General features: G+C 43.1%; 1 protein-coding gene across 1 annotated transcript in view; it reads right to left on the minus strand.

The window, feature by feature from the left end:
* The window catches only part of ZCCHC4 (zinc finger CCHC-type containing 4), a gene marked incomplete at both ends in the record, with an annotated part of 54838 nt that extends 46978 nt beyond the window's left edge, over positions 1 to 7860 (minus strand). Inside the window, 3 exon segments of the mRNA XM_080697967.1 lie at positions 3919 to 4001; positions 6145 to 6263; positions 7734 to 7860. Of these exon segments, the coding sequence (XP_080554093.1) occupies positions 3919 to 4001; positions 6145 to 6263; positions 7734 to 7860 (329 nt within the window).
* Positions 7861 to 26873: the final 19013 nt, after the last annotated feature.

Consider the following 26873-nt stretch of genomic DNA (forward strand, 5'->3'; position numbering starts at 1 on the left):
TTTTTTATTCTTGAAATAGGGTCTCAATGAGTTGCACAGGGCCTCACTGAGTAGCTGAAGCTGTTCACGAACTGCAATCCTCTTGTCTCAGCCTCCCAAATGCTGGGCTTGCAAGCATGCGCCACCACGCCTGGCTCAATATCCTTTAATACTTTTTATCTTAGCCAGCATTTACTACTTTGATAATGATTGGTATATTGCAATTAAATATCTCAGCAAGGCCCAATGTGATACAAACACAAATGCACTCAACTCTTGGCGTACTGCCTTCGATAGACCACCCTGCTCCCCACTTTTCCCCGTCTTATCTGTTAGTGAGCTTGGTAGTAAAACTTTCATATGTTACCATAGTACTTGAACTGTCTCTTTCCGCAATCCTTTTATTCCTTTCTCTAATTCCCTCCCCCAATCCTCTCCCATTATCCTACAGGTCTCTCTCCACATTGTTTCTGTTTTATTTTTGTATTAGGGATTGACCCTAGGAGCATTTTCCTCTGAACTACCCTATTTTTATTTTAGTAATTAATTTATTCATTTATGTGGGGTACTAAAGATTGAGCCCAGGGGCATTCTACCTTCTAGCTATACACTTAGCTCTACTTTTTATTCTTCATTTTGAAACAAAGTCTCACTAAGTTGCAGAGGGCCTCACTAAGTAGCTGAGGCTGGCCTCGAACCTGAGATCCTCCTTGTCTCAGCCTCCTAAGTACTGGGATTACAGTTGTGTACCTCCTCGCCTGGCTTTCTCACAGCATCAAAGTCCTTTACGTTTTTTCCTATTTTTTCTGTAGCTTCCACATGTGAGAGAAAATATATGATCCTTGACTTTCTGACTCTGGCTGATTTCACTTAGCATAAAATTCTCTCATTCCACCCATTTCCCTGCAATTATTATTTAATTAATGTGAAATATGCATTTCAAAAATTATTTTATTATCAGGGCTGGGGACATAACTCAGTGGCAGAACACTTTCCTTGCCTGTATGAGGCAGACCCTGGGTTCAATCCCCAGCACCGCGGGGGGGGGGTCCTTATCAAAAGAACATATGCTGGCAGTACAAAGATAAGAACAGTGGTTTAGCTCCAGGCTGAAATTTTATTATGCAGGGAAATAAGAACACAGGGAGTTTAATTGAATCACCAATATCCTTGTGCAGTAACATGAAAAACTTATCAGATAAAAGTAGGCAATACGGGCAGAGTACAAAACTATGTACACATTATGGCTACAACCATGTAAAACAAACAGACCCCGGCACAAGGAAAAGCCAGCAGAAAATGCTGCAAAATGACCGCAGTGATGTTTTTCTACTTCCTGAACCTTTATATTTCATTTTCTCTTAGGATGATCACGTCATGATACGGCTCTCCGTCGCTCCTTATCCTTTGTCTCCTGACATGAAATCGCCACACATCACTTACGATGCTTTACAGTTGAGGAGGCATACCTGTGAGCCACGGCTCCGTCATCTTGAAGAAGCTAAAGTTCTGCAAACTTCCGTTTTCTCATCTCAGCAAACCACCCTGGCAGGACCTCACATCACCTTGTGTACACCATCTAGCACAGTGCCAGCCTCACAGCAGTGCTCAGTTTACACCAGTTCCCTTCTCAACATTCTGTGTTGTTGACTGAATTCCCATACAGTAAGGATCTCTGATTAAGTGCTGTAGTTATGAGGCAATCAAGTTATCTTAAGAAAAGCTCCATTTGTCAGAGAGCTTTAAAATCTAGGAAGCTCAGAAAAGATAATTTAAACAAATCTCAGTATTATCTTGCAGTTTGCCGGAATAAGACCTCACAGTTCTGAATAAAGCAGCTCAATTAGCAGAAAGAACTACCATCAAGGTGAAATCTATCTGCCGTCAGCAACCCAGACCAGGGGTTTCCTAAAAAGCTTCCTCCAGCACACAGAGCATCATGCCTACGATCCAGGAGAGTAATGAATTATCACAGCTTACGAAGAAATTAAATCTGTAACTCAACTCCAAACTACCCAATAAAATGTTTATTTTTTGCTCTAATCATGGTATATTGGCCCCACCAATAACAGAAAATGCCATGATCAGAAGGTGAGTGTAGGCATCAAGTTCCAGGTGACCCCATAGATGACATACTCCATGACCTGGGGGCATGTTATACAAGAAGCAGGAAAAGCAAGATGCTTCTAGTTATTGCATTCTTCTGGATCACATCCAAAAAAATAGTTCTATGCCAAACTCTATGACTCCATGATTCTGTACAGCAAAATTGTAATGAACACATGTTCCACATTTTTGTAAAAAATTTTCTTTAAGCTAATTATCTACTCTCTTTAAATCAGAATCAAAATGTGAGTCAACTGTAAGTTAAAAAGAAAATGTCCACAACTTTAAAAAATTATTTTGGTTTAGTATTTCAAGAAAGAAACTTCATGGTATTTGATCTGACAATGGATTCTTTTTTGGTTTTTCCAGTGCTGAGGATTAAACCTAGAGCCTGGCACACACTAGGCAAATGCTCTACCACTGAGCTACACACATAGTCCTAGGTGATAGATTCTTGGCCGTGATACTGTAAGTGCAAGTAGTGCAAGTAACAAAAGAAGACTGACAAACCGGACATCATCAAAATTAAAAATATTTAATGCATCGAAGGACATCATTAAGAGAGTAAAAAGACAACTTCCAGAATGGGAGAAAATATCTGCAAACTACACATCTGACAAGGATGTAGTATCCATAATGTACAAAGGCAACTCCTATAACTCAACAACAAAGTCGGAGAACACAATTTATAATGGACAAAGGACTTGAATACATGGTCCTCAAAAAATATATATACATATATACATACATGAAAAGATGATCAGTATCATTAATAGGTGGGGAAGTAAAAATCAAAATCACACTAATTCCAGCTATTCGGGAGGCTGAGGCGGGGGCATCACAAGTTTGAGGATAGTCTGCACAACTTAGCAAGACCTTGACTCAATAAAAAATAAAAAGGTGCACTGGACATTGTAATCCCAATAACTCGGGAGACTGAGACAGAAGGATCTCAGGTTCGCAGGCAGCCTCAGCAACTTAGTAAGGCCCTCTGCATCTTAGTGGGAACCTATTTCAAACTAAAAAATAAAAATAGGGCTAGGGGTGTGTAGCTCAGAGGTAGAATGCCACGGGTTCAATCCTCAGGGCTACAAAAATAAATAAATAAAAAGGACTAAGATGTAGTTTAGTGTTAGGGCATCCCAGGGTACAATCCCCAGTACCACAAAAACAAACAAATAAACAACAAACAAAGGGCTGAGAGATAGGTCAGTGTCAGGGCACCCCCGGGTTCAATCCCCAGTTCAGAAAAAAAAAAATTAAAAAAAAAATACCACTTCAAAACTACTGAGATGACTATAAACAAAGTGCTGGAAAGGATATGAAGAACTCTTACACTTTTCTGGAAGGAATATTAAAAGAATACAGCTGTTATGGAAGTTTGTCAGCTCCTCAAAAGATTAATCATAAATTACCATATGACTAAGCAATGCTCTCCTAAATACCTACCCAAAAGAATAGAGAACACAGACTCAAACAGGGATTTGTATACAGAGTTCACTGTAGCATTATTCACAGACATCAAAAGTCAACCCCAGAATGGGAGGTCATTGCTTAATAGTAACAGTTTCAGTTTGAGGTGATAAAAATATTTGGGAAATAAGGTAGTGGTTATGGTTTCACAACACAACACTGTGAATATAATGTCACCAAATGATAATACTAAATGATTAAAATGGTATACACTACATATATATATATATATATATATATATATATATATATATATAAAAACCACAATAAAAATAAGTAATAAGAAGGACCAGAAAAAACAACAACAACAAATAAACATTACAGCTAAAATCACAAAGAAAACTGAGGCTACATCAGTACCTTTCCACACACTGCATTCGGGATAAAGGAGGCCGACATCTTTGGTTATGAGCTTCTCGGGCAGCAAGTCTAGCTTCTGACAACTAAAAGAAAGCATAAAGCCCACTTAACATACTGTTTGAAAGAACGTCCAACACGTTAAAGCACTGAGAGATTAATTCCCACATGGTGATCTTATCAGATCTACTGATCTTAACAGTGGTAAAGAGACTATTTTCTAATAAACCTAAAAACGCTGAAATTCTCAAGTCAAAGCTTTCAGAAACTTTCACTGGAACTGAGTTTAAGAGGATACCAAGCCCATAACTGTATCTTCAAGTACCTTCACTGGTCATATAGTAGCTATACAATTTTTTTTTTTTTTTTTTTTTTTTGCGGTACTGGGGATGGAATTTGGGCATTCTACCTCCAAGCAACACAGCCAGCCCTATTTTTTATTCTTCATTTTGAAACAGGGTCTTACTGAGTTGCAAAGGGCATCACTAAGTAGCTGAGGCTGATTTCGAACCTGCACCATCCTCCTGTCTCAGCCTCCCGAATGCTGGGATTACAAGCGTGCGCCACCACACCTGGTTCATAATTTTGAATTTTTGGTTAGGGATGCCCAACAAATAAAGTCTATACAAAGATTCCAGAGTCTAAGATACTTGACCTCCATTTAGAGAATGGCTTTTGAAAAGGAAGTAATGAGATCATGCGTGGAGCCCTTATAAATAGGATAGTATCCTTAAAAGAAGAGAGCATGCACATGTGCGTGTGAGTGCTTGCTTGTGTCAGCCTGCGCGCATAATCTTTCTCTCTCTCTCCCCCCTTTTTTTCTCCCCCTCGCATTCTCTCATTTTCCAAAAATGGGGACAGTAAGAAAACAACCATATGAAAGTTAGAAAGTGGGCCCTCACCAACACCAGATCTGCTAAAGCCTTCATCTTGGACTTCTAAGCCTGTAGATCCTTGAGAAATAAAGTGTTCGTTTTTTTTTTTTTTTTTTTTTTTTTGGTGGTACTGGGGTTCCTGGAAGCCCTTCTACCTCCGGGCTACACTCCCAGACCTATTTTTACATTTTTATTTAGAAACAGGGTCTCCTAAGCCATCGCGCGCGGCTGGCTTCGAACCTGTGCGATCCTCCTGTTTCTGCCTCCCAAGCGCAGGGATTACAAGCGTGTGCCACCACGCCCGGCAAGTGTTCGTTATTTAAGCCATCCGGTCTATAGTATTCTTGTTACAGAAGCCCAATACTAACACCTCAGAACCTCTTTAAGGGGAACTAAGTCTTTGAGACAGTAAGACACCAAGGGACCAGAGTAAATACAGAATTAAATATTAACTGCAGCCTCCAGAACATAAAAATGTAGTATCTTCATCTCAGAAAATGTACCTCAGCAAGGTGTGATGACAGACACCTATATTCCCAGCTACTTGAGAGCCTGAAGCAAAAGATTTGCAAGTTCAGGGCCAGCCTAGACAACTCAGCGAGAGCCTGCCCCAAAATAAAATAAATAAGTACAAATAAAAAGAGCTAGGATACAACTCAGTGCTAGAGCACCTGGCTAGCATGTGTGAGGCCCAGTACTGCAAAAACAAAATAAAAAGGGAAAAAATTATCATATAATGTTCAAATTACATGTTTTCGTTGGTTAAGACATTCTTGATAAAACCAACATATATATGAAATTTAAACATTATCCCTGAGCCAGGCATGGTGGCACATGTTTGTAATCCCAGTCCTTGGGAGGTCGAGACAGGAAGATCACAGGTTCATGGCCAGCCTCAGATACTTAGTGAGGCCCTTGACAGCTTAGTGAGATTCTAAGATTATTTTATTATTTATCTTGAGTTTCTTTTATTATTGAGATTCTTTTATTATTTATTTTGAGTTTCAATAAAAGAATTATTTTGAGTTTCAAAATAAATAATAAAAGAATAGGGCTGGCTGGGCGTGGTGCCACATGCTTTTAATCCCCATGCTTGGGAGGTGGAGACAGGAGGATCATGTAGGTTCGAAGCCAGCTTTGCTGGCTTAAGAGACCCTGTTTCCAAATAAAAAAATATAAAATAGGTCTGGGAGTGTAGCCTGGAGGTAGAAGGGTTCCATCCCCAAGACCACCAAAAAAAAAAAAAAAAAAAGAATAGGGCTGGATGTACCTAGGAGGTAGAATGCCCCTGAGTTCAATCCCCAGTACAGCAAATAAACATCCCAATATAAACATATCCCAAAAGTGGTCATACCTTTTCATCTTCCCACTGAAAAAAATTACAGTCTTTTCTGTCTCTACAGGCTGAGCAGGCATAAAATCTCCGTGTTTCTTCCTTCCCCTGGCTCACTTTTACAAACAGAAGAGTGGGTCCTAGTTTTAGAAATGGAAAAAAAAAAATATTAAACACAGTCGTCTTCAACAAATTCTTATGTTTCACTGCCTTTAAGAAAACTTGTGCCAGGTGTGACGGTGCATGCCTGTAATCCCAGTACTTGGGAAGCTGAGATGGGAAGAACACAGGTTCAAGGCCAACCATGGCAACTTAGAAAGAACCTGTTTCAAATAAAAAAATAAAATCAGTCTGGGGTAGAATGTGTCTGGATTCAATCTCTAGTAACACGAAAGATAAAAATTAATAAAACAAACTTGTGGTTTTTGCACAACTTATCATAATTAAATCTCTAACAAACTTTTTTATTTCTCAGTCACAACATTCAGGCACTGACTACCTAGTCGAAATCATTCTCAAAAACTAGTCTCTTCAAGAAAGAAAATGCTTTTGTCAATATAAATAAAGTCTACATCGTGGATGTCACAAACACAAAACAAAAAGGGAGTTCACAGAATGGAGAATTTTGCCATCTCCAGCGGGACAATCGGCAAAAAACCGAGCTCTGGCCGAGGTGGTAGCGCAAGCTTGAAATCTCATTTTGTGGGGGCTGGGACAGGATGATGGGCCAACCTCAGCAACTTAGTGAGGACTTCTGCAACTTAAGTGAGATCCCCGAGTCTGTGTGCGTGCGTGCGTGCGTGCGTGCGTGTGTGTTGCTGCAAATGGAACCCAGGGGCATCCTGCCTCCGAGCTACACCTTCAGCCCAATTTTTTATTCTTTATTTTGAAACAGGGTCTAAGTTGCGGAGGGCCTCACTAAGTAGCTGAAGCTGGTCGCGAACCCGGATCCTCCTGTCTCAGCCTCCCAGGTACTGGGATTACATGCGTGAGACCCTGTTTCCAAATAAAATTTATATATGTGTGTGTGTGTGTGTGTGTGTGTGTGTGTGTGTGTGTGTGTGTAACCCGGAGATAGAAGGGTTTCCAGGAATCCCAGTAACACCAAAAATAAAAAATAAAGATAAAATAGGGCGGCTGTGGGTGTCTCTCAGAGGTAGAATGCCCCTGGTTAAATCCCAGTACAAAAAAAAAAAAAAAAAAAGCCTGAGCTTTCGGAGATAGACACACCCTCTCTGTGGGAGTTGGGAGAAAAACTGGATCAGGTTTTCAAACATCCTACCATTCTCCCCAACTTTCGACAAACGAACTCTCCAAGTACTTGCCAGCAGGCTTCACTCAACACCAAGCATCCCTTTTGCCTAGCTGCTGTCCCTTTCTTCCCCTTAAAAGAGAAGTGACAACCCCAGAGACAAATCCACAACAATAGAGACTTCTCTGAGGGTTTCTCAGATGCGCTGAAAATGACGTGGCCCTGAAGAAGGGGCGTTTTCAACCATCACACCGGGTGGGCAGAGAGGCTGAGAAAGTCCTTAAAAAGCCTCAGCGTTGCCAAGGCAACCCACGCCCCTGGCGCGTGACAGCCAGGCCGAGCCCAGACGCCGACCCACCGTGAGGGCAAAGCGGGGCAGAAGCTGCAGTATCCGAAGGAGGCACCATCTCTATTCCAGAACTGCACTGGCTCCCCTCATTTAGCTCGGCCTCCGCCGAGCAAAACTGGTCCCTGGGCGCCGCCATCTTCCCGCCGCCGTCCCGAAAGCCTCAGTGTGAACCAACGAGGCGGAGAAAGAGCGCCCCGCGACCCACAAGAACCCACAGCGCCCCCGCTCGTCTGGGAGGAGCTATGGGACCGAGGCGCGGAGGCCACGCCCAGAAATGGAGGCCACGCCCTGAAACGCAGTCCCGGGATTCCTGGACAGCCTAAGCAATCTGTAGTGGTGGGGTGATTGTTGGACCAGAAGCAAGAGCTCACCTATGTCTACCTGTCACCAGCCCTGTAAGCACTCTTCTTTCGTAGGAAGATAGCCAGGAGATGAGCTGAATCTTTTGGAAAAAACATGAGGTCATTTTGTAGGTCCAAAAATAGCAAAAAAAAAAAAAAAAAAATAGCAAAAAGCTGAAATAATAGCTAAAACAGCTGTAGCATTTGGACTTGATGGAGGCTTCTGTTTTTACAAAGTCACCGTGTGAGCTCCTGACCCTTAGATAATATTTATAGGAATACATATATTTGTATGCGCTCACATCCAATTAGGAAATTGAAGGGAATAAGACTGTCCCCATTTGCCAACGATATGACTGTCTACATAAAAAATACCAGCAGATGCACAATTTTTACAACTTCCAGTCCAGAGTGAGTTTGGCAAGGTTGCAGGATATGAAATAAACATACAAAATCGAATTGTATTTCTATATACTAATAATGATCACATGAACATCAAAAATATAGATTATCATCTGCAATAGCTCAAATCAATAAAATATGTGTAAATCTAACATAACATATACAGGGCACATGAGCAGAAGACTACAGAATGATTATTTTAAAAATCACTACGGCCATACCACCCTGATCACACCTGATCCCGTCTAATCTCAGAAGCTAAGCTGGGTCGGGCCTGGATGGGTGAATACTTGGTGCCGTAGGCCTTTTTTGAAAAAATAAAGAAAAAAATCAAAGAAGACTGAAATAAATGCAAAGACATACCGTGCTCATTATTTGGAATACCCAAAGCAAAAAAGGTGTCAGTTCTTCCCAAGTTTAGTACATACAGATTTAGTGAGATTTCTAACAAAATTCCACCCAGTATTATTCTGAAAACTATGTGGAAAGGCAAAGGAATAGCTACAATAATTTTGGAAGAGAATAAATTGGGAGGAATCTATCTGCCTAATTTTGAGACTTACAGTAGCAGTAATCAGTACATGCCCAAATGCATGCCCTTGGATTCAGTTTTCATCACCAAATAACAATAACAGCAACAACAACAATAATAATGCTGATTCTATTAGCTCACCTCTGCAAGCAAGCAAACCGACGAACCTAGTATGGACCTGCAGGCTCAGTGGCGGAGCATCCGCCTAGCATATCCAAGTCCTGTATTCAATCCCCTACATAGTGTTCAATCCCCTACGTTCAATCCCCTACATAAACAAACAAAAGGCACAACAAAGTTTGATCCAAATAAAGGCATTGAGGGAGTATCTCATAATGAGATAGTAAAGGTTTCAATAAATAAAGCTGTTCTCTCTTTTCTTAGGTAGAACGTTAAGAAGAAAAAATCTCACCTCATATTTAGGTGCACAGCTCTACTGCTTAAGGACAGAGATATGTTCTATGAAGTGTGTCTGTCAGTGATTTGTTGTTCATCACAGGGTGTACTTACACAAGCTAAAGCTACAGCACTGGGAGGGGATACAGCTTTATGGGACCACTGTCACGTGCGCCATCCATCCATTATCGAGGTCCTTATGAGCTCATGATTATCTATGGTAAATATATACTATGCTATTTGTTCAGAGAGTCATGAATATGAGCAATGAGTTATGTTTTCTTTTATTGTCTAATAGTGTCTTTAGTTCATACTAGAATGTACTGGAGCAAAGATATGTAGACTCAGAAGGATTCTTTTATTTCTGTTTTTAATTTTTAATTTTTTGGTGCTAGAAATTGAATCTAGGAGCATTCTCCCTCCAAGCTACACTCCCAGCTCTTCTCTCTCTCTCTCTCTCTCTCTCTCTCTCTCTCTCTCTCTCTCTCTCTCTCTCTCTCTCTCTCTCTCTCTTTATTTTGAATCAGGGTCTTACAAAGTTGCTAAGTGTATCAGTCTCCCAAAGTACTGGGATTACAGGCAAGTCCACCACACCAGGCTACCTCTCAGCAGGATTCTGAAAGTAAACTAGAAGCAGAACTGAAAGTAAGTCTCTTCAGGTCTGAGCAGCAGGAATGACCCTGACCCAGGTTCCATCACAAAGAGCAGGACCCCGATGCTGCTAAGACTGCTTAGACCCAGCAACGCCTCCAGCCCTGGACTGGACAAGCTGGTGAAGGAAGTTCATCCCTGACTCTACTAATAGGATAAACATCCTCTGAAAACTTCTAACTTCCTAATTCCCTGAGGGGGATTAATTGAAGCCAAAGGAGCATTCTGTAGTGGGTACCTGGCCACCTCTGTCTTCTGGCACCAGACCCCAGTTCCCCGGGGAAGCCAATCTATCCTAATTTTAGCTGTGTAGTTTGAGAGGTACCAAGAACTCTTTGAACTGGCTGGGTCTGAGTGAGAGCCAGTGAGCTTCCCCTGGAATGGCTGTGACGAACCCTGCACTGATTAGATTTCCTCAGCAACCCTAACTTGACTGGGCCCGAGACCATGCGTCCCGAGACTGGCTGATCCAGGTTCACCTTGGCAGCAGTGGCTCTGCTCTGTGCTGGGTGCCTCCCATCTTCCTCCTGAAGCCAGCAGGTGGGCTCTGGTATAGTATTCTCAGGAGGATGGCAGCCACAGAGGAGAGCTGGCAAGAGTAGGCTGAGTTTCCGAGGTCTGGGCTGGAACGGCCACGCCATGACCCTCTCATCCCATCCTTTGAGCTCAAATGAGTCATGTGACTAAACATTGCAAAGTGACTATGAATCAGGATGGGCAGAAGCAGAACCCAGGACACAAACTACCATTCCAACTGGGTGACCCAACACTGGGGGGATCCCTGGGGGGATCCACTGACCAGTGGCGGTGTTTCCCACCGATTGAGGAGCACCTGTGTTCAGAACTCAGAGATGGAAATCTGTGAGGATACTTGGTGAGCGAACGCCTAGATCCAGCCATGCCTGAAAGTTTTCAGTTATGTGACTCATACATTCCTTTGTCTCCTTAAGCCAGGCTGAGATGGGGCTGATCTTGTCACTCAGCCAAGAATGCTGACTAATGAATGCTCTGGGGCTGCAGTGATAATCCTGGATGGCGGTATCTATCTGCAGCATGGCTTGGAGGCTTTTCCTCGTCAAGACCAACTACCCCTGACCGCCACTCTCTGCCACGGTCCCTGGGCTCTGCCTGCTGTCCTGCCTTCTACCCTCCTTGGCCTTGCGCTAGAACCTGTTCTCCCCAGCTGCCTTTGCCTTGCTATCCCTAAGAAGGCACACTGAGAGCCCTGCATGGTGCCGCATGCTTGTAATCCCAGCATTCAGGAGGCTGAGACAGGAGGATCGCGGTTTGCAGACAGCCTCAGCTACTTAGTGAGTCCCCTTGCAACTCAGTGAGACCCTGTTTCAAAAATAAAGAATAAGGCCGGGCGTGGTGGCACACGCTTGTAATCCCAGAGCTCAGGAGACTGAGACAGGAGGATCACACAGGTTCGAAGCCAGCCTCGGCTACTGAGTGAGGCTCTCAGCCAACTTAGTGAGACCCTGTTTCCAAATAAAGTATAAAATAGGTCTGGGAGTATAGCCTGGAGGTAAAAAAGCCCCTGGGATCCACCCTCAGTAACACACACACACACACACACACACACACACACACACACACACACAAATTAGGTCTGGAGGTATAGCTCAGAGGTAGAATGCCCCTGGGTTCCATCCCCAATATGAAAAAAAAAAAAAAAAGCACACTGAGCCCTTTCTTTTCAAGGGGAAGGCTGTCAGGAGAGACCAGCAAGCCTGAAAAGACCTTTCCCTCCCTCCCCTGGGGGCTCTGTGTTGGATCAGAAGCCTGACTCCCTTCTGCCCTGCCACCTGCTCTCAGCCTTGATTTCCAAGAGAGAATAAAGCTCACCCAGCCCCTAAAAGCATTGACTAGAGATGTAGCTGGGAGTCCTGAGACCCAGAGGGACTCTGGGTAGTCTTCCTCAAATCTCTTTTTATCGGGAGAGGGGTACTGGGGATGGAACCAGGAGCATTCTATCTCCGAGCCACACCCCAGCCCTATTTTTTATTCTTTATTTTTGAAACAGGGTCTCACTGAGTTGCAAAAGGCCTCACTAAGTAGCTGAGGCTGTCCTTGAACCACGATCCTTCTGTCTCAGCCTCCTATATGCTGGGATAACAACCATGCACCACGGCGCCCAGCTCCTATTTTTTATTCCTTATTTTGAAACAGGGTCTCATTAAGTTGCGGAGGGCCTCACTGAGTAGCTGAGGCTGGCTACAAACCTGCAATCCTCCTGTCTCAGACTCCCAAGTACTGCAATACAAGCGTGCACCACCACGCCTGGCTAACTTCTGTGGTTTTAAGGCACCTCGTTTGTGACTTTTTAGAAATAGACCCCTTGTTTGAGGCTGTTTCCTCCCGCCCAAGAGCTCAGGAGTGAAGTTCACCACCCCAGCTCTGCTGCCCCCAAGGTCTCCAAGGGAGCTTGGAACCTAAATAAACCTTCTAACTTCACTTGCTCCCGTTTGACTTTAAAATCACTGATTTTGGAGATCGCACAGCTGGGCAATACACTACCATTTCCCACCCGCTTTGCTGTAGATCAGGTCTGTGCATTATGAAGACAAGAGTCGCCTAGGCTTCTCTTCAGAGACCTGAAGGCCACCCTCGCAGAAAACACTGACCTTCACCCCTGACGGGAACGGGATGCAGAGGCTTGGCATCTCTGTCTTAACTGTGTCTGTCTCCGTTGCTGCCTTCACCTTTGGGTCAGAGTCTGCTCAGCTCTGTACACAGACACCTTGATCATTTGAGAAGTGTTTTGTTCAAACTATAACATAGGGTCAGCCTGACCCAGACTTGCCTAGTCTCTGCCCTCTTCAAGGCTTAACACACCCACCAGCTGTCCAGACCAGAAACACAAGACCACAAAAAGAGCAGCAAGCAACAGGGGACACCTGAGATCCTGGATGATCTCTGCCTCCTTCCAAAAAAGACATGAATATTCCTCCTTTATTTTTTCTTTTGTACTGGGGATCGAACCCAGAGGCATTCTACCCCTAAGTTATACTCCCAGCCTTTTTTAATATTATTTTTGATTTTGAAACAGGGTCTTGTTAGGTTGCTGAGAGTCTTGCTAAATTACTGAGGCTGGTCTTGAACTATGATCCTCCTGTCTCAGGCTCCCAAATGCTGGGATTACAGGTGTGTACCACGGTGCCTGGCAGAGATTCCTCTGCTTTATTAGCATCTCTTCTCCCTCATCATTCTTATCCTGCATCTGTGAGCCCTTGGCCCCATGGATTTGTGCTGATTTATGTGCAAAGCTCCTACTTCTCCACTCTTTGGCCGCTGGATAAAGCCTTTCTCCAAACACTTGTCGCTTGAGCATTGGTTTTTCCCTGGGATTAGAGTCTCAACCTGGGTTTGGCAACACTTGGAGGAATCATTATTTTATCTTCTGTCTCATCTATAACTGTAACAATAATATCACAGCGAAGGGGGTTGAATTACATGAGAAAATGCCCAGGATCACTGGGTCAAGAGCCCATGGAGATATAAGCAGTAGTTATTAGGTTATTATTTTAGAGTTGTGTCTAAATACATGAAGGTCATTATATGGAAGAGAAGTTCCTTTCTTGGACTGCTCAACACAGAAGAACCTATGGTGGTGGGTTCTGGCTGAAAAATAATGTCCTGCTGAGTCCTGGGACACACAGCCCAGTGTGGAGCTTCATGAGCAAGTAGTTTTCTCAAAGGGAAGTCTGCAGAGAACTTAGGAAGCTTGAGCTGGCAGGTGGCTGTGAGGCAGGCTATGGTTTTAGCTGAAGTTGTGGACTCTAGCCTCAGCCTGACCCGTGGCACAGGGAGCTCTGGGTGGGGCACGGGTAGCACCTCACATTGCCTAGTTTGGGGCTGAGGGCTCAAATCCCTCCATTAGCAAAGTCATAGGCTGTGAGCTGGCCGCTCACAATCTCAGATTGACATAGAAGTCCTGTCAATGGGACTCCAGAGAACCCTCCAAAAAGGAACTGACAGGAGGTTTGGAATGCAGAAGTGATGACAGAAGCTTCAGCAGTCGCCTTGGAACATGAGGTAACCTGGAGACAGGAGTTAAGAGGAACGCAGGTCTCTAACTCAATTTCCTTACATGAGAATAAACCCTGGCAAGTCACTTGTATTCTCTGCAGACAGACCTCACCCCACACAGAGGGAGGGGTGGTTTGCTGCCTGCTCCTTCTCTTCTGTTCCACCTCGGCCCGTGTGCTCGGTTAACACCCGTTCGTGCCCTAGGCCAGCTTAGACTTGCCTCCTCTGAAGTTTCTCTGAGCCCAGATCATATCAAATGCTGCCCCCCATGCTGCTAGGGCATCTGGAACGTGCACCCTGGTCCTCCCTCCCACTCAGCATCATAACTGCCTAGTTGCTGACTTCTGCACCCCTATGCTAAGTCCTTTGAAAGTGGTACTTGTGTATTTTATCAGCAATACTGGCACATCATAGATATTTAATGCATACTTGCTGATTAAATAATAAGAAGAATCAGATTTTATTTAAATCCAAGAATATTTGAGCTGGAGAGGAGCCCTGAGTCATCCCATCTAATGATTCTCAAAAGGGCTGAGCCTCCTCCTGGGAGGCATTCTGGAAAGGCGTGGCAATGTTGCGGGCTGTCGCCATGGTTCAGGGACTATTCTAGCACTTGAAGGGCAGGGCTGAGTGTTATATGACCAGAAATGCTTAGAACAGTCCCATTCAGTGTCCCACACAGTGGTGGAGTCTGAACAGTTACTTAGATGAATAACCTGTTTATAATTCCTCCATACTAGACTCCAACTTCAATTCACACAAGGTATTTTTGTACAGTTTTAATCCTGCTGAGTATGGCAGACATGCAACTATCTTATATACCAAGCGGAAATATTTTACCTGAAAAAAATCACATGATCAAGCGCAGCATGGTGTGTGGCATCTGGATGCCCAGGATGACCAGCCTGCAGTCTGCAGCGGTGGCTGCTGCCATCAGGATCCTGTGTCTAGCAGGAATGTCCATGGAACAAGTCACTCCGAAACAGAGCAGGGCGCGATCTTCCCCAGGGCCTGCAGGCTTAGCTGGGGGGTCGGCAGGTCTGGCCTGGGCTCCACGGGCATTCTGTTTCAAGCCTGGTCAGCTGGGCTGGGGTCCTTGCTGGTTCTGGGCTCAGGTCAGCTCTGTGTATCACAGGGGCGGGGCTAAAGTGGCAGCAGGTCTCGGGAGACGCTCTTCTCAAGATATGGTAGAAGAAGGAGAAAGCAAGTCCCACTGCACAGCACATTTCAAGACTTATTTCAGTCTTGTCTGCTTTTACCCAGTGGCCAAAGCAAGTGAATTGCTTTTCATTGCTGGGGATTGAACCCAGGGCCTCGAGCCAGCTCTCCACTGAATTACACCCTCAACCCAAGAGAGAGAGAGAGAGAGAGAGAGAGAGAGAGAGAGAGACAGAGACAGAGACAGAGACAGAGACAGAGATAGACTAAGGATTAAACCCAGGGGCATTCTAACTCTGGCATACACCCACAGCCTTATTTTATTTATTTTGAGGCAGATCTCACTAAGTTGCCCAGACTGGCCTCAAACCTGCATCCTCCTGTCTTACCCTCCCAAATATTGGGATTACTGGCATGTACCATGATGCTCAGTAAGAGTGATAAAAAACATTTTTTTTTTTGGTGGTATTGAGAATTGAACCCAGAGGCATTCTACCTCTGAGCTACATCCCAGACCAATTTTATTTGTAGGTTGATGAAAGTCTCACTACTTGCTGAGGCTGTCCTCAAACCTGCAATTCTCCTGTCTCAGTCTCCGAAGTACTGGGATTACAAGCATGCGCCACCACACATGGCTAAGAATGAAACATTTTGAGTGAACATGTAATCCACCTCAGTGATTCTATCTGATTTTTAAATTTTATCTCTGATTTCAAAATATCATATATAAGGAAATTTTTAATTTTGCCACATTTATCTTAAATTCAAATATACTCCTTATAAGAAATGCATCTGATAATTTAATCATAATTTAACCATATGATCATGCCTGAGTATTAACATACAAAATATGTATTTTATTTATTTATTTATTGTGGTACTGGGGATGGAACCCAGAGGCATTCTATCCCTGTTCTACACCCTCAGCCCTATTGTTTTGTTTGTTTGTTTAAATTTTTTATTGGTACATTGTATTTGTATATTATAATGAAAACTTGTGTAGACATAAATGCACACATCACCCAGCCAGCCACCACCCAGTCCTCACCCCACTCCTTCCCCATCCCTCTCTCTCATGCTTGGCTTAGTGGTTGACTATGATATAAATAAGTACATCGTGTGCTTTAAAGAATTTCTCTCTCCCCCCTCCCATCCCCACAGTTAGGTTGTCTTATTTGCTCCTCTATAGGATCTCCTTTTTCACCTGGAGTTCCTCCTATGACCCCTTTCACCTTAGTTTTCACATAGTAGTAAAAGCATCCGATTCCTTACTTTTTGCAACTGACTAATCTTGCTTAGCAAAATGTCCTCAAGATCCATCCATTTCCCTGAAAATGATGTAATTGGTTTTTTTATGGCTGAGTAAAATTCCATTGTGTACATATCCCACAGTTTTGTAATCCATTCATCTTTTAGTGGACATCTTGGCTGGTTCCACAGTTTGGCTATGGTGAATTGTGCAGCTATGAACATAGATACACATGCATTAGTTTGGTAGTTTGTTTTCCTTTCTTTTGGGTAGCTACCCAGAAGTGGTATTGCTGGATCGAATGGTAAATTTGTTTCCATTCTTCTGAGGATCTTCCATACTGTTTTCCAAAATGGTTGCACTAATTAGCAATCCTACCAACAATGTTTTGGAGTTCCCACTTCTCCATATCCTCACCAGCATTTGTTGTTGTTTGTGTTTTGAATGGTTGCCATTCTAGTTAGGGTAAGGTGAAACCTATTTTTTATTCTTTACTTTGAAACAGGTTCTCACTAAGTTGCAAAGAGCCTCACTAAGTAACTCAGGCTGTCTATGAACTGCGATCCTCCTGTCTCAGCCTTCCAAATGCTGAGATTACAAGCATGTGCCACCATGCCCAGCCAAAATATGTATTTATTATAAGTAACTATGCTTATATTTTAATATGCTTATTTTACTTGAAATTAGGTGTTGAGGTAGATTATATTAGCTATGAATTTTATTTAGGAGTCAAAGAGTTTGCACAGTCTTTTATGGAGAGGGCCCCTGAGCCTACCAGGGTTAGAAACTGCACAGACCACTCAATATAATTCAGTGTACAGAGGGGCAATAGACTTAAGTCAGAGAGATTATCCCAGAAACTTCTTAAAATCAGGGCATTTAAGTTGGGCACAGTGAAGCATGCCTGTAATCCTAGCGACTGAGGAGGTGAGACAGGCAACTCACTGGGATTCCATCTCAGAATAAGAAGGGCTGAGGCTGGAGCTCAGTGGTAAAACACGTGCCTAGCACGCCATCCCCCAGTACCCAGTCATTTCTGTGCCGGTATTGGGAAAGGGCTTCAAAATGTGTTAATGTGCTGATATTGAAAATGGCTTCAAAAATAACTTTGGTATTAGAAAGCCAGAGCTTGGAGACAGGGTGGGCATTCAGACAGGGAAAGGACCCTGCAGAGCTCCAGGCACCAAGCTTGACTAGCAAGAAAATAGAGGACGCCCAGCATCTTTTACATTTCTTTTTTTCTTTTCTTTTTTTTTGGGGGGGGGGATAGTGGTACTGGGGTTCCTGGAAGCCCTTCTACCTCCGGGCTACACTCCCAGACCTATTTTTACATTTTTATTTGGAAACAGGGTCTCCTAAGCCAGCGCACGTGGCTGGCTTCGAACCTGCGCGATCCTCCTGTCTCTGCCTCCCAAGCGAGGGGATTACAAACCTGCGAGACCACACACAGCCATTTTTTACATTTATAAGACAAGAAAACTTCCTCAAGAATGTGGAGGGATGCCAGGAGCCTTCAAGAGATCCCAGACTCTGAGAATAAATTAACACATTTTTGGGTGTAACAAAAGGCTTTGACAACTTTCTAGATAAATACAATATTCCTAAACTAAGTCAAGAAGACATAGAAAACTTAAACCAACCATTAGCAATCAAAGAGATTGAAACAGCAATAAAGACATTACCATCAAAGAAAAGCCCAGGACCAAATGGCTTCAGAGGTGAATTTTATAGAATTTTATAGAAGGCCTGATCCTGATACTCCTCAATCTATTTCACGAAATAGAGAGAAATGGGACTCTCCCAAATACATTTTATGAAACCAATATCACATTAATACCAAAACCAAATAAAGACAGTTCAAGGAAGAAAAACTATAGACCTATATCTTGGATGAACTTGGATCCAAAACTGCTAAACAAAATACTAGCAACATGCATTCAAAACGACAAAAAGAAAAGTATACACCATGACCAGGTAGGCTTCATTCCAGGGATGCAAGGCTGGTTCAACATACAAAAATCAATCCATGTAATACATCATATAAACAGATCCAAAGACAAAAATCATGTGCTCATTTTATTAGATGCTGAAAAAGCCTTTGATAAAGTCCAACATTCATTTATGATAAAAGCACTGCAGAGAACGGGAATAGAAGGACCATACCTCAACATCATAAAGGCAATCTACAAGAAGCCAACAACCACCATCATATTAAATGAGGAAAAACTTCGAGAATTCCCCCTAAAAACAGGAAAAAGACAAGGATGTCCATTATCACCACTTCTCTTTAATTAATTAATTAATTAATTAATTAATTTATTTACTTTTTGGTGGTACTGGGGTTCCTGGAAACCCTTCTACCTCCAGGCTACACTCCCAGAACTAATTTTATACTTTTTTATTCGGAAACAGGGTCTCTTAAGCCAGTGCGGCTGGCTTTGAACCTGCATGATCCTCCTGTCTCTTCAATATAGTACTTGAGACTCTTGCCAGAACAATAAGACAAGAAAAGGAAATCAAAGGAGTACAAATAGGAAAAGAAGAAATCAAACTTTCACTACTTCAGATGACATGATACTATACCTCGAAGACCCAACAAACTCAACTAAAAGACTTATAGAACTGATCAACAAATTCAGCAAAGTATGTCTGGATACAAAATCAATCTCAAAAAATCAGAAGCTTTTCTGTACACCAACCATAAATCCACTGAAAAAGAAATCAGGAAAACACTTCCACTCAGGATTTCCCACAAAAAAATAAAATACTTAGGAATAAACTCAACCAAGGAGGTAAAAGATCTCTACAAAGAAAATTATAAAACATTGAAAAAAGAAATTGAAGAAGCTCTTAGAAGATGAAAAGATCTTCCCTGTGCATAGATAGGCAGAATAAATATTATCAAAATGGCCATACTCCCAAAAGTGATCTACATGTTCAATGCAATACCCATTAAGTTACCAAAATCATTTCTTACAGACAGAAAAATCAGTCCATAAATTCATTTGGAACAACAAAAAGTCCAGAATAGCTAAAGTAGTTCTCAGCAACAAAAACCGTACAGGAGGAATCACAATACCTGACTTTTAACTATACTACAAAGCCACTGTAATAAAAAAAAAAAACCATCATGATATTGGCACAAAAACAGATACATAGACCAATGGAGCAAAATAGAAGACTCAGAAACAAATCCACACACTTTCAGCCATTTGATATTTGACAAAGGGGCCAAAAACATACACTGGAAGAAAGATAGTCTGTTCAACAAATGGTGTTGGCAAAACTGGTTAACCATATGCAGAAAAATGGAAATCAATCACACTTTCTCACCCTGCACAAGAGTCAATTCAATATGGATGAAAGACTTGGAAATTAGACCAGAGACCTTGAGACTCCTTGAAGAGGGCATAGGTACAACACTGCAACACATAGGCACAGATAAGCACTTTCTCAACAAGACCCCAAAGGCACAACAAACTACAAGGCCTATCAGTATGTGGGACTGCAAGAAACTGAAGAGCTTCTGTTCAGCAAAGGAAACTGTCAGGATCCTCAACTGAGAGCCAACAGAATGGGAGAAGATCTTTGCCACCTATGTCTCAGATAAAGAACTAATATCTATAATATACAAAGAGCTTAAGAAACTCAACACTAAAAAAAAAAAATCCAATCAAAAAATAGGCAAGTGAACTAAATAAACACTTCATGAAAAAAGAAATTCAAATGGCCAATAAATGCATGAAAAAATGTTCAACATCATTGGCAATCAGAGAGATGCAAATCAAAACTACCTTGAGATTTCACCTAATTCCAACTAGAACGGCAATCATTCAGAACACAAACAACAAATGCTGGTGAGGATGTGGAAAAGTGGGAACTCTAAAACATTGTTGGTGGCATTGCAAATTAGTGCAACCACTTTGGAAAACAGTATGGAGGATCCTCAGAATAATGGGAACTAATTTACCATTTGACCCAGCAATAACACTTCTGGGTATCTATCCAAAAGAAAGCAAAGCAAACTACCAAACTATGTGTATATCTATGTTCATAGCTGCACAATTCACCGTAGCCAAACTATGGAACCAGCCAAGATGTCCATCAACAGATGAATGGATTATGAAACCATGGGATATGTACACAATGGAATTTTACTCAGCCATAAAAAAACCAATTACATCATTTTCAGGGAAATGGATGGATCTTGAGGACATTTTGCTAAGCAAGATTAGTCAGTTGCAAAAAGTAAGAAAATGGATGCTTTTACTACTATGTGAAAGCTAAGGTGAAAGGGGTCATAGGAGGAACTCCAGGTGAAAAAGGAGATCCTATAGAGGAGCAAACAAGGTAACCTAACTGAGGGGATGGGAGGGGGGAAGAAGTAAACTCTCTAAAGCACATGATGTACATTAAAAAAAAAAAAAACATATGGATGTCAACCACTAAGCCAAGCATGGGAGGGAGGAAAGAGGAGGGAATGGGATGGGAAAGGCATAGGTTTTAACAGCATGATGTGTGCATGTATATCTATACAAGCTTTATATCCCATTAAGATGTATGAATTCAGTGCACCAATAAATGTTTTTAAAAAGGCTTGGGGTCTGTACTGAAGACAGGGCAGGCCTACATGAAGGAATCCCCACATCAAAAGTCCTGCCCCAGAAAAGGAGTAGATCTAGTTGGGTCAGAAGACTTGGCATAAAACTGTTCGGTATCCAAAAGACTTTGGTGACTTCTTTTCAAGTCACCCCACTATATTACCCTTCATGGCGTAGTGCTTTAATCTAAGGTATGTTTCTATCTTCCCATCTTTTAATAATAAAATTGCTTAAGCTTACACAGAAGAGTTCTGGCTATTGTTTTCTACACATAGCTCAGAATAAGAACCCGTGGCTACATCTCATTGTTACAGTTTCGGAGCCAAACAGGGCCCCATAACAATTTCCCTGATTGATTTTATTTTATCCTTCTAAGCTGTTTTCTTCATATTTCTTCCCAACTTCATCTCTTGCTGGGAGTGAAAACTGCCCCCCCCTCCAGCCCTGGCACCAGCAGGAGCCCAGAGAGCACCTGCTACACACACCTGCCTGCATCCCCAGGATCCCTGCCTGGCCCAGGATTGCTGTGTCCTTGCAGACCTATGGGTGATGCTTTGGGCTCTTCTCTATACAGTATTTGAGCTGTCCCAGCCAGGAAGACAGTTTTCTAGGGTAGGTATCATCCCTGTTTGGTGGCCACACTGAAAATAAACTCCTTTCCTGCATCACTACTGCTTCCCTTTGTGAACTGGAGCACTTCTAGCTGGGGAACTAAGACTCTGCCCAGGACTCCAAATACAAGATCTTCCTCTGAGTTTTGCTCTCGTTACACAAATGATGGAGCTTTTAGGCCAGCAGTCTATGGCTCTGAGCTTTTCCCAGATGCACTATGAGGAGGTTGCAGACGGAATTGCCCAAAAGCACACGTGTGACATTCAGGATCCTGGCAGAAAACAGATGACACACTCAAGTGGGATATTCAGACTCATTTTTTGGAAGGTCCAGGTTGTGGGTAAAGTTATGAAAGGCATCAGAGCCACAAGTATGACGTTGGGGCCATTCGTGGAAGGGTGCTTTTTCCATCCCAGGTCTATAGGGCTCAGAGAGACAGCAGCTCCTAGAAGCCAAAGATAATAATTCTATGGAAATGCAGCCATAGGAGAGCTACCTACATGAGCTGTGCCTTTAGCAGATGGCCTCCAACAACCATGACAAGCTCTCAGCACAGAAGCTATGGGGAGGGGGCAAAAGAAGTTATAGAAAAAAAAAAGGAAAGATAACTTGTGCTTGTGGATTGGAACAATTGATACTGTGAAAATGTCCTTACTGTAACATTGAAATTGAGTTGGGGGGCCAGGCATGTGGCACACGCTTGTAATCCCCGTGCCTGGGAGGCGGAGACAGGAGGATCGTACAGGTTCGAAGCCAGCCTCACTGGCTTAAGAGACCCTGTTTCCAAAGAAAGAGAGAAAAAAAAAAAGAAAGAAAAAAAATGAGTTGGGGGTTGTGAAGGAGGAAAACACCAGCCAAGTTATTAAAGGCCTCTTTAATTAATGATGGCACCTTTGGGCGAGTAGGGAAGAGAACGATGACCGCGCAGCAGAGCGAAGCAGTCAGCAGAGTCACGGTAGGCAGAATCACGGTCGGTTGGCAGAGTCACGCTGTCAGAGAGGAAGTACGAATATTTATAGCAGGGGCCTTGGGGTGGGGCTAGCGGCGGGTCCTCTCATGAGATCTGGAGTCTGGCGACATCTTCACTTCTGGCTTCTGGGGTTCCATCTCCTGTCCCCGCTGTGGGGTCTTGTGGGGGAAGGGAGGGACCCAACCTATCATTTACCAGATGCCAAGGGGGTGGACTCCAACCTCGATCTCCTCCAGCCATCCAGTCACTCATCTGCTGTGTCTCCTGTTTGCAGAGAGGCACTGGGAGTGAGAGGAGCTGTTGACGGAGTATGTGCCGGTACTGGGAAATGGCTTCAAAATGTATTTGAAAATAGTTTGAGTATAGAAAGTCAGAGCTTAGGTGCTGCGCAGGCGCTCAGGCAGGGAAGGAACCTGCAGAGTTCCTGGCACCAAAAGTGATTAGCAAGAACACGAAAGAGTGGTAGCCTAGGACCTTCTTTTTTTTGGGGGGGGTGGTACTGGGGTTCCTGGAAGCCCTTCTACCTCCGGGCTACACTCCCAGACCAATTTTTACATTTTTATTTGGAAACTGGGTCTCCTACGCCAGCACGCGCAGCTGGCTTCAAACCTGCATGATCCTCCTGTCTCTGCCTCCCAAGCGCAGGGATTACAAGCATGCACCACCATGCCCAGCCTAGGACATTCTTATTTTAAAGACAAGTTTACATAGTAAATAACTTCTAGCAGACAGGCTAAAATTCCCCAAGGATGTGGGAGGGTGGCACAAGCCTTCAAAAAGGGCAGATACCATGAGATCCCTGACTTCGATAATCAAGTAACACATTTTAGGGTCCTAAAGATTTGAGCTTATACCTACAGGAAGAAGACTTTTGGTCAGACAGGATGTATGATAGTGAATCCACATCAAAAGGCTTGCCCGGGGGGAAGGGGCAGATCTAGTTGGGTTAGGAAGACTATTGGTTAAGCAAAGATGAGAAATAGCCAGGCATGGTGGCACAGGCTTGTAATCCTCGCACTTGGGAGGCGGAGACAAGAGGATGGCGTAGGTTTGAAGCCAGCCTCGCTGGCTTAAGAGACCCTGTTTCCAAATAAAAATATAAAATAGGTCTGGGAGTGTAGCCTGGAGAAGGGTTCCATCCCCAGTACCACCAAAAAAAAAAAAAAAAAAAAAAAAAGATGGGAAATAAAATTATTTATAAAAACTGTTCTATATGCAAAACTTCATGTCTTCTTTTTCTTTTTCTTTTTCTTTCTTTTCTTCTTTTTTTTTTTTTTTTTTTTTGCAGGTCTGGGGATGGAACCTGTTACAGTAGGGTTATCTTTATTGCTCTCCTTTTGCCGGGAACTCTGCAGGGTTGCTTCTCTGAGTGCCTGCCTGCATCCAAGCTCCATCTTTCTAATACCAGAGCTATTTTCAAATATGTTTTGAAGTCATTTCCCAATACTGGCACAGAATCCATAGGCATTCAACCTCCGAGCTACATCCCCTGCCCTATTTTTAGTCTTTATTTTGAAACAGGGTCTCACTAAGTTGTGGAGGGCCTCACTAAGTAACTGAGGCTGTCTGCGAACCGAGATCTTCTGGTCTCAGCCTCCTGAATGATGGTATTAAAAACATGCGCCATCACGCCTTGCTCAGTGTCTTATTTTCAAGTCACTCCACTGCATTTATTTCTCTACTGCAGTGCTTTGTTCTGTACCTTCTTTCCGCCTTTGTAATAATAAAAATTGCGCAAGCTTACAGCAGTAGAGTTCTGGCTATTCTTTTCTAAGGAAGCTAAGAACAAGAACCCGCAGCTACACCTCAAACCATTGCAGAGTCCTTCACAGTCAGCATCCCAGACCAACTTGGAGGGAGGGTGGAGAGTGGATTTGGAGGAGAAAATGAACAAGGGCTTGCCCAGTGCAGCATGATGAAGAGTTTAACACAGCAGCTGGCAAAGGAAGCAGTGGATGTGGTGGCAGCGTCCAGTAAACGAGTAAAAGCACACGAGAATGTGTACACCTGCAATACACCTAGTACTGGGGAATGAACCAGAGGCACTCTACCACTGTGTACATGAGCTATGCCCTCAACTAACTTTCTTTCTTTCTCTTTCTTTCTTTCTTTCTTCTTTCTTTCTTTCTTTCTTTCTTTCTTTCTTTCTTTCTTTCTTTCTTTCTTCTTTCTTGCTAGTTTCCACAACAAATTATTTTATTTTTATGTGGATCATATTGAAAATGACATACATTCACACAGTGCTTGGTGCCCCGCCCCGTCTCTCTTCCCCCCTCAACAATGAATGTTCAGGTTAACCAAGCTACATTCATACTTATACACATATTTGAATGTAGCTCCTCCATTAATCAACCTCAGCCTTCTTCCTTTCCTACCCTTCTATTCTAGCTTTGCTGCGATTTCCTCTCCATTATCTGGAGTCTCTCTTGTTTCCCTAATACTTCCTAGTTGGGGCATATTAAAGAAAACATATGTCCCTTCTCTTTCTGTGCTTGGCTGATCTTCCTTAGAAAACTGGTTATGCATCCACCATATGGTCTGGCTACCCCACTCCTGGGTATCTTTCCAAAGTGGTTGAAATCAGAGAACTACAGTAACATATGCATACCCACGTTCATAGCAGCACAATCGTAATAGCCAAAATATGGAACCAACCTAGGTCTCAATTAATAGATGAATGGATTGAAAATTATGTGAACTAAACTCAATGGAATTCTACTCAGCAATAAAGAAGAACAAAATCATGTCATTCACAAGAAGACGGAAAGACCTGGAGAACATTATGTTAAGTGAGATCAGCCAAGCACCGAAAGAGAAAAGATATATGTTTTCTCTTTCTTTCTTTGTGTGGCACTGGGGATTGAACCCAGGGATATTCTACTCCCAATCTACACTCTTAGCCCTTTTTATTTTTATTTTTTTGAAACAGGGTCTTGCTAGGTTGCTAAGGGCTTCGCTAAATTGCTAAGGCTGGCCTTAAACCTTTGACACTCTTGTCTTAACCTCCCAAGTACTGAGATTACAGGCATGGACCACCATACCCATTCTCCCACCCCCACCCCCACCCTTTTTAAATTTTTCAGGTTTTCTTTGTTTTGGGGTTTTTTGTTGTTGTTGTTGTTGTTGTTGTTGTTGTTGTTTTTTGCGGTACTGGGGTTCCTGGAAACCCTTCTACCTCCGGGCTACATCCCCAGACTTATTTTTTATATTTTTTTAAATTTGTAAACAGGGTCTCCTAAGCCAGCGAGGCTGGCATTGAACCTTTGTGATCCTCCTGTCTCTGCCTCCCAAGTGCGGGGATTACAAGCGTGCGCCACCACGCCCGGCAATTTTTCATTTTTGAAGCAGGGTCTCACTAGGTTGCTGAGAGTCTTCTTAAATTGCCGAGGCTGGCCAAGAACCTGCAATTCTTCTGTCTTGACTGCCCAAGGACTGAGATTACAGGTGTGTGCCACCATGCCTGGCTGACTTTTAAATTTTAAAATAAAGGTGTTATAATACCTGCCCCAAAGGCATATGAAGGGTACTTTGGCTAGAGGTTCGGGGCATGATGGCATTCCCACCTTTTGACCGAGAGTGGGGAGCAAGCCTCAGCTAGATATTAAGTTGCTCAGAAGCTAAGCTGTGGCAGTGGCCACTTTGGCTTAAACCAGAGCTTTGATTTAAAATGCAGTTCCTGATTACCTTTAAGTCCTATAATTTACAAAGAGTCCTAGAAGGGTAAAATGGCTTTCTGGAATGCTCCTTAGCCACCATGAGATGAAAGGGAGCTTTGTTCACCAGATGGCATTCAGGCACAGGCATGTGGTTAGACCAGTTCCCTGGACCACGGGCCCATTGGGCACTGGATGTTTACATGACTTTCTCATCTTTGAGGCGGGTGAGGCTGCCTGATTTTTTTCTGCTGCTTCTGCAGCTCTCCAGACTTTCAGAAGCCTTGACTGCCGGGTGGGAATTGTGTAACTAGAGCTTTTGGTACAGACAGAGTTTCTGGAGTCAAAGGAAAAATAAACACCTCTCTTTGCTTACCGAGATTAGCTGCTTCTTTTTGAAATCATGATTTATAGATCTAAAAAAAACCCCACAAACTCTCAGAAGCACCAGTGCACTGCCAGATTAGCATTTCACGGGCTAGACTCAGGTGCCGGATCCTGAACAAATGCCTTTGAAATGTCGCTGAGTTTCTCAGGGAGTCAGGTTTGGAT

This window comes from Muscardinus avellanarius (genome assembly GCF_963383645.1).
Source record: "Muscardinus avellanarius genome assembly, chromosome: 6".
NCBI lineage: Eukaryota > Metazoa > Chordata > Mammalia > Rodentia > Gliridae > Muscardinus > Muscardinus avellanarius.